Raw genomic sequence first — 14,672 nt, 5'->3', positions numbered from 1 at the left:
TATCCCTCTTCTGGGTTTTGATCATGGAGGCTTCGGTGCTTGGTGGGCAGCATGGATCGGAGAAAACGATGGGCAACATGGCATCTCCCCCTTGTGCGTGTTGTGAAACTCTGATCAATGGTGGCGGTTGTGGTTTCCTTCCTCACCATTCACCGCCACCAGCCACCATCAAGGTAGCCTCCTTGATCTCTCCCTCTATCTCTTATTTTCTTGGACTCACCCATTTAGTGCCTCTTTCTTTGTTTCGTGATGGTGTAGGGAGTTTGGGTTGTTTAATGGTTCAAAATATGTTTGAGTTGTGGTTGAAATTTGATTTAGGATTTGGTGGTGATGGATCTGGTAGTGGTGGTGCTGGAGGTCATTTGGGTTTGGTGTTGGAGGATATGGGTTAGTGTGGCGGATTATGGTGGTGGTCATTGGGTTTGATGGTTTAGGTTTTGATTTTTGTGGAAGAACATAGCACCCATTTTTTATTTAATTTACAATTGATTTTTGGTGGAAGAATGTATACAAATTTTGGAATAGAAATTCTTTGAGTACTATTCTTGTTATATGGATCTGTGTTCTTGTGTTCTTATGATCTGGGGAAGTTTTTATTCTGATTGTGTAAATTTTTTATGGGTTGGTGATAAACTTTAAGTCTTATTGATCTAAGAATATGATTCATGTTCAGGGGATGAACACAAGGAACATGAACATGTTCTTCAAAAAAAATAATGAAAGAAATAAATTTTTTTAAAATTTAATTATCTTATTTTATTTTAAAAGAATTTAGAAAAAAACATGAAAATATCTTTTTTAATTATTATTTTATGTTGACTTAGCATTTATTAAATAATAAATAAAAATTTGATTATTATTTTATTCGTTATGTCAGTATTTACTGTGTTAACATTACACTCCGTCTGTCATGTCATATATTTTCGGTTGTTGACTGACAGAAATGACCAAAATAACTTGCGCTAATTAATTTAAGGACTAAAAATGGTATAAAAAAAAATCAAAATGTAAAAACTAAAAGTGTATTTACGCCAACAAATTATTTTTTTTTGGCTCGGATATCCGATCAGAACATTTCGGATAGTGAAATTAATTAAGCATCGACTAATGATGTTTGAGATAGCACTCTCCTATCTCCAAACGAAGAAAGATACGTGCATACGTGTCACAGAAACGGGGCTGTCTCACACGGTGTTGTCACAAAGGCATGACTCGCGTCATTCTATTTGTTCCGTGTCCTATGGTCTTTTTCCTCAATTTGCCGAATCACTACCCACGTGTCTTCCACTTGAACATGCTTTTCCCTCACAACTTTTCGTATAAATTCACTTATCCTAATCCCAAGCGCCGAATTGAGACCAGTACTATCAGTCTATCACAAAGATTTCATTGAATTTTATACTTTAATTGCACGTAATCAGCTTCACGTAGCAAAAGGTTCCAGCAAAATAGAGATCGAGACATATGTCTTCTCAGCAGAAAAGACAGGAACTTGACGCCAGGGCTAGGCAAGGAGAGACTGTAGTCCCTGGTGGAACCGGTGGCAAAAGCCTTGAAGCCCAGGAACACCGCGCTGAAGGTTAATTAACTAGCAATTTAGCTCTTTATACGTACATGTAAGCAATGTATGTGCCTATTTCATTGCTGGTTTGATATATAAGGAGGTGGCGTCTCAAATTTTTAGTCAACTATATATTTAACTCTCTATTCATAAAAACTCCTAGAAATTTTATAACCGATAGTGTGGTGGATTGAACTCAAAACCTTCTTAGATAGTGATGTTTTGATAATTAATATTAATATTAATTAATTCTGCTAATTTTGTTGGTTTTGCGTACGTAATGAAAGGGAGGAGCCGAGGAGGGCAGACTAGGAGGGAGCAGCTGGGTACAGAAGGGTACCAGGAGATGGGTCGCAAGGGTGGTCTAAGCACTGGAGATAGGTCCGGAGAAGAACGTGCAAAGGAAGAGGGTATCTCCATTGACAAGTCCAAGTTCAGGACCAGGAGCTAGTGTGTCGTTTCCAAGCTTTTGTTATATATGTTGATGAAGTTGGATCTGATATGACTGTAGCCGTGTGGGATTAGACTTTTTAGTTGAATGCTAGTAGACTAGTAGTATTAATATTACTTGTTAGTTTTGTTTCTGGTGTTTGTGGTTGGCCGATAGGCTTGGTGCTTGTTGTGACTTTGTCTTATGTAGCTAGCATTTCGTTTTGCGTATACGTAGAAGTTGGTGCTAGCTTCTCATGTATGGAGGAGGTATAGTGTTTATGTAGTTGAAGGTATTATGCCATTTTTTTAATTTGCGAACTTTTTTTGATAATGGCATATGGAAGACTCGGCTTGAATACATCTTGTTCTTCTCCCTCTCTTTTTTCAGTGAACAATATTTTATAATTTTGAAAATGTTATATGGATGCCTTGGCTTAAATACTTGTTCTTCTTCTCCCCCTCTTTTTTCAGTAAACAATATTTTAAAAGTACGAATATAATAATCATGCTGCAGTCGTCAGAGTTGATGACAACGCTGGCTGCGGATAATCCAAACTCCAAAGAACTCGAGCAAACTCCCTTCTGATCAACCCATCCCTAAAATATATTCGAGCTCTGTCTGATCAAGGAATGCAAATATCTCTTTTTCTTTTTTCTTCTCTTTTGATTGGAAATGCGGTAACTTTTGTTGGAATCGTAATTTGACTCTTTACAACTACTCTAAAAACAGGCCTGCATGGCATGATGTCGAATGTCATAAAAAATTTGAGTGTCTTCCTCATTACCAATTGGTTTTGAGGTAGAATGACACAATTCACGGTCCGACAACTTTATTAAGAAGAAGATAAATATATAGTATCTTAAATCACTAGTGTTAAGGACATATTTTATATAATTGATTAATCTTTGACAAAATACACTTTACTTGTACCTTGGTAGATCTATGATAGATTTAGTATTTTAAGAAACATATTGTTCAAGCCAAGTAATGAAGATTGGACCAATAACAAGTGAAGAAAAGTTGTTCATTAAAGCTCGAAAGATACCTCAACAGAAACAATATCTATCGAGACCTAATGAAGAAAGATCGACAGAAACTCGATAGAAGCTGCATCTGTCGAGATCTACGAAGTCAAAATTTTAAGATCTGATTTTCGGCCCATGCTGAAATATTTGTATAGGATTTTTTTTTTCACAACCCTAAACATATATAAGGCTTATTTTAAAGGCCGTCATGGTGGGTATGCACATAGAGAACATATAAAAAAGTGACCGAGTGCCTTATTCTCTCTATAAGAAGTTACTACGTCTTTTGCTCCTTAGGGTTTTGTAACCAAGTACTTCTTGATCTTCATTGTTGATGAAGTGAAGAACTTTGCAACCAACAACATCTTCTTTAAGTTATTGGAGTTAGTCACGTACTAGGATCCGTGCATCATTGGTTAGTCACGTACTGAGATCCGTGCAAAAAGGGTGGCATTTATATATTGAAGAGTTCAGAAGTTCCGAAGCAATAGAAAGTTTTTGCTGTAAGTTCATCTACGAGGATTGTAGAGTTTAGGGACAAAGATTTTGTACTAGATCTGAAACTTCTCTTTATTATAGTGGATTACTTTTCGAGAAGGTTTTCCCTTAGGTTTTTATTGTGAAACTAATTTGTTTCATTAATTTTCTTGGGTCATCAAATCTTGTCTTATTTACTTTTCCACTGTGCATGATTTTGACATGATATTGATATTTGTTTGTTCTTAACTAGGTTTATTCATAATAAATCTAATTAACAACTTGGGTTTATAACTTGTTAATTCTATCAACCGGGGTCTAAATTTCCTAACAACTATGGATTCAATTATGGATGGATTTTCTTCTGTCCAAATTACAAAAGAATCAATTCTTTTAGCATATTTTGCCAAAGTATGTGCCGGTTTATTTCCTAAGCGTTTCATATGCCCTATCTAAAGAGATTTACTCCTGCATTTTATGGTAAGTGTTTGAGATGATGATGGCAACAGAGATCGGTGGGGAGGCAGAGCCAAAGAGAGCATGGGACACAATGCATGAATCACCTTTGAAGATAACATCACAGACCACTATATCCCATGCAAAAATACGGCTTCATCCATAGCTTTTGCCTTAGCCTCTAATGGACCCAGGGGCAACGATAGGTGTTTACTCATAGCTGCTATCACTGAGCCTTCATGATCACATATCACTACACCAACACCCACCGATTTTGATTGGGAGAAAACAACGACATCAATGTTCACCTTGTACCACGAGGAGGTTGGGGGGACCTAGCGGTTGTCCAATGCATTGTTACATTGGGATGGTCTAAGGTGTGTGAGCTGGAATTCCTCGTGAATGAATTAGGCCTTTGTTATGATGTCACGAGCTTGCGAGCTAGAATTCCTCTTTGTTTTCTTTTGTTGTTGATGGGAGATTATTTAGCTTAAAAAAAGGAAAAGAAGAAGAATATTGACATTCTACTCATTTCCATTTTAGTAAATACTTTTTTATTTTTTCGCTTTTAGTCCCTAAAATTGAAAAAAAAAAAAACATTATGGTTTCTACCGTTATCTCACTAATTGAAATAGCTTATATGACACACAGAGTGCAGTTGGCATGTTAGATGCAAATGTGGCTAATAAAATAAGAATATAAAATTTCATGTCAGCATTTTATTTAAAAAAATTAATTTATCAATTTTAACCACAAAAAAAAACATAATTAATAACCAAAACACATTAGAATTACAATGTACCAAACGTGACCTAAGATCTGAATACATCTTAAACATGAACACATAAGAGCACAAACCCACAAAATTCAAACATAAGAACACACAAATCAGATTAATTAGTTGTTTGCATTATCAATATTCAAACCAATACACAATTATCTTTTCATTTTAGTTAAACCATAAAGTAAAACAGCAAACCCAAGAACTAATGACTGCTTAAGTTCTTAAAATCTAATAGTTTCCTCCCATAAACTTAAGAGAAATAAGATGAAAAGATTGGGTGAAGGCCATTGCTGGAGATTGGGTCAAGGCTACGAGGTCCAACTTTTAACGTATGGATAAGTATAGTAATGGTAGTTATAAGTATAGTATTGATAGTTAAGGGGTAATTTTGAAAAAAGAAAAAGAAAATGTATAAATAAATATCGTATTGATATTTTTTTTATTATTTTAAGAATGAAGTATTTGTTGATATTTGTTCATCAATGAGGAAAATTAGATAACACAAAAGACATAATGTCCGATGGAACAACCTCCATCCACACAAGTAAAGGAAAAGAATGTCTAGCTCTCTAAGCTAAAGCACGTGCAACTGCATTGCCTTGCCGAACAACATGAGAGAAAGAAATACTTTGAAAAGAGTTTACAGTAAATACAATATCCTTAATGAGATGGCCACCTTGTGAATTTTCAAATCCTCCATACCTTAAAGATTTGATCACTAACTCCAAGTCCCTTTCAATAACAGATTTGTTAAAGCTCGTTTCGAGGGAGAATCGCACAGCCCTCTTAGCAGCGAGTAATTCCAGAATTTCAACAATAGGTGGTTTCTTAATCTTCTTGGATAGTGTAGCCATGACTTCGCCCTTGGGGTTGTAGATAATCACTCCAATACTAGCCTCATCCCGCTCATTAAACATTGCCCCATTGAAGTTGATCTTCACTAAATCCAATTTAGGAGGGCACCATTTCTTAAGAGCCTTGCGTCGGATGCTGGGAGGGCAACTGATTTGTTTCGTGAAATCTCAAACATAATCTGGAACGAAACTAGGGATTTTTACCAATGGCAGTGAAGATTCTTGAAGCCGAATTTTGTTGCGATGATACCATATGGACCACGTTGTGGCTGCAAATAGAGCTACTGATTGAGGTCGTTCTTGAATCAACTTCAAAACCTCAGAGAATGCATTCGAGGTAACTCTAGACCTGTCCATCCAACCAAAGTCTGAAGCCCAAACTGAATGTAGTTTCTCATAGCCCCATAGTGCATGAAAGACATCCTCGGACTCCCTGGCACAAAGATGGCACACAGAAACTTGGAGATTTTTTGCTTCTGCAGATTTTCCTTGGTTGACAACAAGTTTGAGCAAGCCTTCCAAAGGAAGTGCTTTATCTTCCCAGGCACTTTAATCCTCTAAATGCTCTTCCAAAAACTTTTATGCTGGTCTGAAACTTGAGCTTGATTATAGTCTAGGTCCTGCCATTCACGCAGAAGTCTGTAACTTGACTTAACTAAATAATTTTCGAATTTTTCCTTTGGCCAAATCAAAAGGTCAGCTTGTGGGGTAGAGCAGAGAATAAGCTTAGCCTCGAGAAGGTAAAAACAATGATCGATCAGATGGGTGTTCCACCAACCTGAGTCTTGGTTGATCAAGGAGTTTACTGTGGCTTTAGGAAATAGGACAAATTTATGAGTTGTAATTTTACCATCTGTTGTGTTCACCAGCCAAGCGTCATGGAAGATTCGATTGGTCTTACCATCACTCACCCTCCACCCGCCCCTCTGTTAACCAAATTCCTTGATCGAAGAATGTTTTTCCAAGCAAAAGATCCAGAGGAAGATTTTGATTCAAATATAGAGCAATTAGGGAAATACTTCTTCTTGAACACCCTATAAATAGAGACTTCGTATTATGAATCAACCGTTAAACCTGTTTTGCCAACATAATTTCATTGAACTTGCAAAGATCTTTGAAGCCTAAACCACCTTCTACTTTGGATTGGCACAAAACCTCTCACTTATTCCAATGAATTTTCTCCTATCACCCCTTTGGCCCCACCAAAACTTATGAATAAGCATTTCGATATCTTGACAAAGGCCAATAGGTAACCGAAAACAACTCATGGCAAATATGGGAATTTCTTGAACCACTGCCTTCAATAAAACGTCTTTACCTGCTTGAGAAAGCATTTTTTCCTTCCATCCTTGCAACTTCCCCCACACTCTATCCTCAATATAATTTAGACTCGCCTTTTTATTTCTTCTGACCTTTGCTAGCAAGACCAAATATTTCTCATACTCTTTGATTTTCGAGACTCCCAACAAATTTTTTATAGTCTCCTTAGCTGATCCAAAAACATTTTGACTGAAAAAAAGGGTGGTCTTGTTAGAATTTATATTTTGACCTGAAGCTTGTTCATATTTGCCCAAGACCTCCTGAATTTTCCTGACATCTTCTACTCGCGCATGATAAAATAACAAGCTATCATCTTCACCAAAAAAAAAAGGTGAGATATTTTAGGGCCATTTCTACAAAGAGTGACCCCTCAATATCATTACCTGCCACTGCTTGCTCAATCAACCCATTCAAACATTCCAAGCATAGAAGAAATAAGTAGGGGAAAGGGGTCTCCCTGATGAATCCCTCTCGTCAGGACTCTGTGTCATTTAGGCTCTCCATTAACCAAAATGGAATAGGAAACTGACCGAATGCATTCCATAATCCAATCCACCCATGTAGGATGAAAGCCCATTTTTCCCATAATCCGTTGGAGAAAAATCTACTCCAATCTATCATAGGCCTTGCTCATGTCCAATTTCAGGGCTACATGCCCCACCTTCCCTGTTTTTTTCATCTTCATATGGTGGAGATGTTAGGATATTAGGATGTATACCCTTAAATCCTATTGTATGATACTATGTATGACATTATATTTTGATTAATAAAGTTGTTTTATTATTATCTAAAATAATGATAATATGAATATTTGGACATTATCATATAGTCTATGAGATGCATAGTATGTGGTTTATGTGATTTAGTCACAGAAGATATAGATCACAAGTTCTTTGTAAACTCAGAATTTTAGTTCGTAGTTGATGATAAAATTGGGCATTTCATTGGCGAAGACTATAGCATATCAACTAAGATAATTTGTCTTGATCATGAAAGTGGAAACTTCTAATTGATATGTTGATATGTTTTAAGAGTTAATACATATTGAACTAGACTACTGTGAGATTTATTATTCTCCTAACGACTGTCAAATAAATAATAAATCTCATGACTTCTATTTGCATGAACTCTTAATCTTGAGAGAATAATGGACTTGATCATAAGATGTAGGTTGCTTTGATATATCAGGAGTGAGATCTAAAGTCACAATCAAAACCTCAGAATGCTGGGCAGTCATATTTAGTGTTGATGGAGCATATATTTTCAAGATGGAATTCATAATCTCTTAATGGAAATAGAAAATATTCTCTTAAGATAAGTTTAATGGATTTGGTTATTTAGAGTGTTAGGCCTAATTACTTTAGTAAGGAGTTATTAAAGTATATATTTATGAAATTAGATTTCATAAATATATGATGAATAACGTAAAGGATTAAACCGAGTACTCAAAGATTAAGATGTATTAATCTTCAAAGTGGCAATCTACATTCATGATTTTGTATTACTACGAATATTTTATGAAGGGGTTGCATGTATAATAAAGTCTTGGGATATAATTTATTAATAAGGCCTAGAGTACAATTATATTTATATAGTGGTATTAAATATAATTAATGGTAACTTCGAACTTATCAAGAGTTGACAAAAAAGCTCAAAGCCCATTGGAGCTAGAATCTTATTTATTCCTTTTTGGTCCCACTCCAAACCACACACTAAAACTCAATTGGATTGACCCAAAAGACTAGCTCAATTAGATGATCAGTTGGATATAGGGAGAGAAACATATAGAATTTCATATGTTTTTTGAACAAGAGATGAAATGGTGTGTATGTAAGTGTAAGCCACACTCTTATTTTTCCTTGGAAATTGATTGAGAGACTACACTTCTTGGACGTAAAGTGGAATTGAAATAAAGATTAAAAGTGTCCCCAAGTACTTCTAATATTTGGTTTTTGAATTTCACCACACCAAGATACTCTATCTTGTTCTTGAATTCTAAAATTTACATAGTACATGTTATCAATCATGAATGAAGTAGATCCGTTCATATTCCGCTGCGTGTATTTGTATGAGATACAAATCTTTTATTCCATGTGTTTATCCAACAGGAGAGTCTCAAAAGCCACAAGGATATTGTCTAATATTGCTTTATCCGATTGGAAGGCGCTTTGAGATTCAGAAATAATGTGAGGCAACACATTCTTTAACCTGTTTGCTAACACTTTTGACACAAGCTTATACAAAATATTACAAAGAGCAATAGGGTGGAATTCAGAGACAAGTTCAGGACTCTTAACTTTTGGAATAAGACTAATGAAAGTGTGATTCAAACCTGGAACAAGTTTACAATAATTTTTGGCAGGAAAGAACAGCAGTAGCTACACTGTATCCTATGCTTTCCCAATAATGTTGGAAAAAAATAGGAGGCATGCTGTCAGGTCCGGGGGCTTTTAAAGGAGCCATCTGTTTGAGAGCTATCGTTACCTCATCCTTTGAAAAATTCCCAATCAAACTTGTGTTCATTTCGTCTGTCACAACCTTCCTTGTAAATTGCACAACTTCTTCAATATTACACGGCTCAGATGTAGTAAAAAGTTTTGAATAATAATCTATCACCATGGTAGAAACATTACTATCCCCTAACACTAACACCCCATATGGATTCCGAAGCTCAGAATTCTTGTTCTTATAAAACCACTATGTTGCCCAATTGTGAAAAAAACTTAGAGTTACTGTCCCTCAAAACCATCTAGTGATCATGGCTTCTTTGCTGCCACAACTTCACTTCCAACCGAAGCAAATCATGTATTTCGGATTTTAACTTAAGAAAAGCATCAACATCTTTACCTCTTACAGCTGTTGCTTCGGCTTGCTTCAACCAATTTTTCTTCTCATCCAAAGTCTTGGACATGTTGTAGATGGATAGTTTACTCCATTGCATTAGCTGCTTTTTGCATGCTTCAATCTTTGTCATTACACTTGTCATAGGAATGACCGAGGAGAACATATGCCAAGCCCTCTCCACTATATCGTGGTTGCCACTATTCTCAAGCCACAATTGCTTGAAACGCCATGGTCTCTGAGCCTTTCCATAGAAACCTTCGGGTAAAATAACAATGGGATTTTGATTTGAGGAAACACAAATTTGAGTTTTAACCTTTGTGATAGGGAATAAATCGAACCACCCTGTCGAACTCACGCCCCTGTCTAACCGTTCCCAGACCATTCCTTTATTAGGATAACTTTTAGACTAAGTGAATTTATTGCCCGCAACCTAAGTCAAACATACCACATTCATCTAGAGCTTCCCAAAACTTCTTCATCTGACCATAAGGGCGTAGACGACCTCCCATATTTTCATGTGATTTTAGAAGCTCATTAAAATCACCTACACAAATCCATGGCACTACGAATTGTTTTTGCAAACTGCGTAATAAGTCCCACAACTTAGTTCAAAGATGAGTTTCAGGGGCACCGTAGAAACCCATAAAGCGCTAGACATTTTCCTTACCCTTGTTTATCAAAGCATCAATGTGATTTAAAGAAGAAGATTCAATGTGTAAGTCAAAGTTCTTCTTCCAAAAGAGAGCCAAACCATCACCACGAGTAATTTTTGAAGCCCCATCTTGATGACCAAATTGTAAAGAATCACGAATACTAACTAGCTTAGCTTCATCCAGCCATGTTTCGGCTAAAAACACCACTGCAAGATCTTGTGCCCAAACTAAATCTCCAAGCTCTTGAACTGTCTGCTGGTTCCCAAGCCCCCGACAGTTCCAACATAATAGATTCATAATCCCTGGTGGGGCTGAAAACCAGCCTCCGCCAATCCCTTATCATTTTCCTTTTCAATAGAAGAAACAAATTTTGATTTTGTTTGTATCCCACAGTGATCAAGAGAAGGTGAAAGAATCCTTTTGTTTCCCGTGTGCATATCTTGCTTACTCAGTTCCCTATACCAGTTCGTGGCAAACGTGTCCATTTTAGGCCACTTGGATGAAAAACCTGGGAAAGAGCTTCAATCTGATTAGTGACATTCTCTAAAGGGATTTTTGTTGACCTGGCATTATCTGCAGTGAATGACAAGCCACGGGGAGCTGGGAAATTGGGAGCACCAAATGTTGTACTTTCCGAGATTATAGGAATTTTTGGAAAGTTAGACTCCTTAGAAGGCAACAACTCTGGAGCAATATCAATTCCTTCCATAATGTCATATTTTGTCCACTCAGTATCAATCTCGTTTAATTGCTGTGCAAAAATTCCTTTTGGAGATTGTTAACCCTAAAAACCCGAAGGAATATCTTCAGCATCCCTGTAATCTTCCACCAATATGGAATTAGTAATAAAAGCATTTGAAGATTCGAGAGTTACCTTATGCAGAGGGACAGTTGGAGAGTGTTGTTTTTCTGGTGATGGTCTGGACGGAGTACCACCACCACCAGGGGGTAGCTTCAATCAGTCCATTTTCTTTATGCATAAAAACCAGGAACAACCATTGTAGCTTTCTTAGATGGGCTAAATGTAGGGGCTCGCATCCATGCCCCGTGTTGATGTGCTTCGAAAGGTAGAGTACCCTCACTCGCAAGCCAAATATCACAATCTTTATCACCATGAGTTAGGCAGCCACACCAGTAGCAAACATTAGGCAATCTCTCATATTTGAAAGACACCCAACCCACTGAGCCATCGTCTAAAGTAATTTTATGACCACGACTGAAAGGTTTTGAAATATCAACTATAACTCGAACGCTCAAAAAACTCCACCCTCTATCTCAGAGAAATCTGACAAACCTCACCAATACCTGAACAAATGTCTTCCGCAACCCCTTTGTTGATAAACCGTATAGGAATATCATACACTTGCACCCAAAAAGGAACCCTATCGAAGCAAAAATCTCGTGCATGTGTCTTTATCTGGTAGCGTTGAATAGCCACCAGGTATTATTGAAGCTCCAAGGTTGGCTAGCCAAAACTCTATTAGTATTCAGTTTGTTATAAAAAATGAAGAGGATAATATGATTTCCCAAATCCTTATCTTGAAACCATTTCGAGATCGCTAGAGTTGGGAGAAATTTCTAGCAATAGCATCGGTATTCAGAACACGCATAGTGAAGAATTTAGCAGCCAAGATAAACTCCTCCGACCCCATTTCAGACCTGAGTCTGAAACCGTCTCCCTCTGGACCTTGCAAGGATAATCGGCTCCATCATTTTGTGATTTCCTCCATAAAAGAAGCGTGAACAGTAACTGTGTTTCCCAAACCCGACAAAAAACCCTACAAGCCTATAGCAAACAAGAGTTTTCTATAGGGATAGACTAGCCTTCAAGAAGAAGGGACAAAAAATTCTACAGCCTAGGAGAAGTTAGGAACCCTAACTTTCACTAGCGACAAAGAAACTTGGCCTACCTAATACAATATATAGTATTGATAGTTAAGCGATAATTTCAAAAAAAAAAAAAAAACGTATAGATAAGTATAGTATAATTTTGTTCTACTTTTTTTTTTTTCTCTCTTTTGTAATTTGTTCCATTTTTTTTTCTTTTTTTGTAATTTGTTCCACTTGTGTAATAACATTGTTTTTATCTTATTTAGCCAATATTGCATTTGGTCTCACTTGGTCACGTTTTGGCATCTTGCAACAAGTGTGACTTTTTTTTTTTTTTTTACTCCTACGGTTTTCTCTTTTTTGTATTTCAATTTATGAATATCATGTAATCTGTGTATCCACTTTATTATTTACTATTTTTCTTAAATTAAAATATGTTTGCTGTTAATTAATAAACGTATCCTGCCAAACTCGTATCTTACTTTTTCAAAAATTGTCATGTCCTTACACCCAAGCCCAAATTCACACCCGTGCTTCCTAGCTATTGCTAGTAATAGGGCTGCTTGTATTCTTTCGTGTGAGCAGGTTATCACCATTGAAGCCATTAATGAAATTGCTATTGTGGTATACGTGAGAAACAACAATAATTGGTATGGGGTTGTACGAGTTATTAGGGGGGGGGGGATAGGGTTATGGTTAGGGAGATGGTGTTAGAAATTGGATTTAATGTTGTGTAGGTGTAGTTGGGTTGGGTTTGATGGAGATTGGGTTGGGTTGGGTTTGATTTCATTTCATTTTAAATATTGTTTTATGGTTTTCATGCGAGCTCCTATTTATCCTTTATGCAATTAATGAAATGCTATGTTACCGTTTATTTTATTTTATTTTGTCTTCCTTTTTTATTTTTGCTATATATTTGGATCGTATATATATCAACCGAGTTGGCTTGGTGAAAATGGTGACTGAGTTGGCTCGGTGAATGGGTCTCTTTGTCTCCCTATATCTCTTTCTATTTCTCTCTCAACTTATAATTTGACATAAAGAAAGTTTTTAGAGGCCATATTTGAATGAACTAAAGAGAAATTGATATAAAAATATGTCAATACCTAGGAAGCATGGTGCGGATTTGGATTCGGGTGTGGCACGACGACATGAAACTTTTTGAAAATGTATGATACATGTACGGTATAATACGTTTATTAATTAATTATCAGATATATTTTTATATGAATATTCTATATATTGCTAATCATTTTTTTTTTATATAATAGTAAACATATTTTAATATAAGAAAAATAGTAAATGATAAAGTGAATATATGATTACATGATATTTAAAATTAAAATACAAAACTTTTTGAAAAAGTATGATACAGGTGTACAAGATACATTTATTAATTAATTATCAAATATATTTTTATTTATTTAATTATCAAAAGAGAGCCGTAGAAGTAAAAAAAAAAGCATTTAAATGTAGAAATAGATTTAATGTAATTTAAATTTTGATTCTCAAAAAAAAAAAAGATTTAATGTAATAAAAAAAAAAATTAAAAAAAAAATTTGTGGTGGTGGCCGGCAACTGTTGCAGACTTGCAGTGTCTCAAACCTTTGTGTATATATTGTTTATTTATGGTTCCCAAAGGCTGATATCCCTTGCATTTTTTTAAAAATTTTAGTGGGTGCCAACTCATACCCCATTATCTCACTAAAAGACAAAATTGAGATGTAAACCACAGCCATAACTCAGTTTATTTTTAACGATACCATCACTTTGTTATCATTGGAACCAAGTATTAACACAGCAAAAAAAAAAAAAAAAAATTGAAAGGGGTGGAGGAGAGAGAGAGCAATGTATCGTGCCGCATTAGAGATGGAGAGAGAACAATGTATCAGATCGTATCATAAAAAAATAAATTTGTTTGGGACGCACGTGCAGCTGCATCCGATGTTTGACACTGGTGTGGTGACCAAAATGCTGCACCCGTGCTTCCTTTGTCAATACCATCGAAGTTGCTTGCACAACCTTCTAAACGCTAAACTTAGTTTACAACTCTATCCTAATTCAAAATCCATTAATGTGAACAAATTACAATCTCCTCCAATGTTAACCCATTTCAAAAAATAATTTGTTCAAGTGCCACAACATTCTTCATGAAGTACTTGGCAAGCTCATAATCAGTAATGTGGGTATTTGATAGGCTTCCTTCATTTTCTCTTATATGATTAGTAGTCTATTCATACTGAGTACTGAAAATTGGCAGTTATTAACTTACTAGTAGAAATGAGATTTGTGCAAATAAAATTGACACATCATAGAGACATGTCAGCAATCCTTGTAAGACCACTTTCTCCAAATTTTTTTACTCTTTTCTCTTCACCGGTTCACCCTTCAGCTTCCCCAAATTTCAAAAAACTCTCTCTCTCCTTTATCAAATC

At 35.9% G+C, this 14,672-nt stretch overlaps 1 protein-coding gene across 1 annotated transcript; it reads left to right on the top strand.

The window, feature by feature from the left end:
• The first annotated feature begins 1,365 nt into the window (after positions 1 to 1,365).
• Positions 1,366 to 2,162, top strand: LOC142641510 (protein SLE2). Its single transcript, XM_075815944.1, has 2 exons — positions 1,366 to 1,579; positions 1,849 to 2,162. Exons 1-2 carry the CDS (start codon positions 1,465 to 1,467, stop codon positions 2,010 to 2,012), a joined length of 279 nt encoding a protein of 92 aa, XP_075672059.1. The 5' UTR covers positions 1,366 to 1,464; the 3' UTR covers positions 2,013 to 2,162.
• Positions 2,163 to 14,672: the final 12,510 nt, after the last annotated feature.

The sequence above is a fragment of the Castanea sativa genome, chromosome 6, assembly GCF_040712315.1.
Source record: "Castanea sativa cultivar Marrone di Chiusa Pesio chromosome 6, ASM4071231v1".
NCBI lineage: Eukaryota > Viridiplantae > Streptophyta > Magnoliopsida > Fagales > Fagaceae > Castanea > Castanea sativa.
Note: the sequence above shows the minus strand (reverse complement) of the source record. Positions and strands in the feature narration are given on the sequence as shown.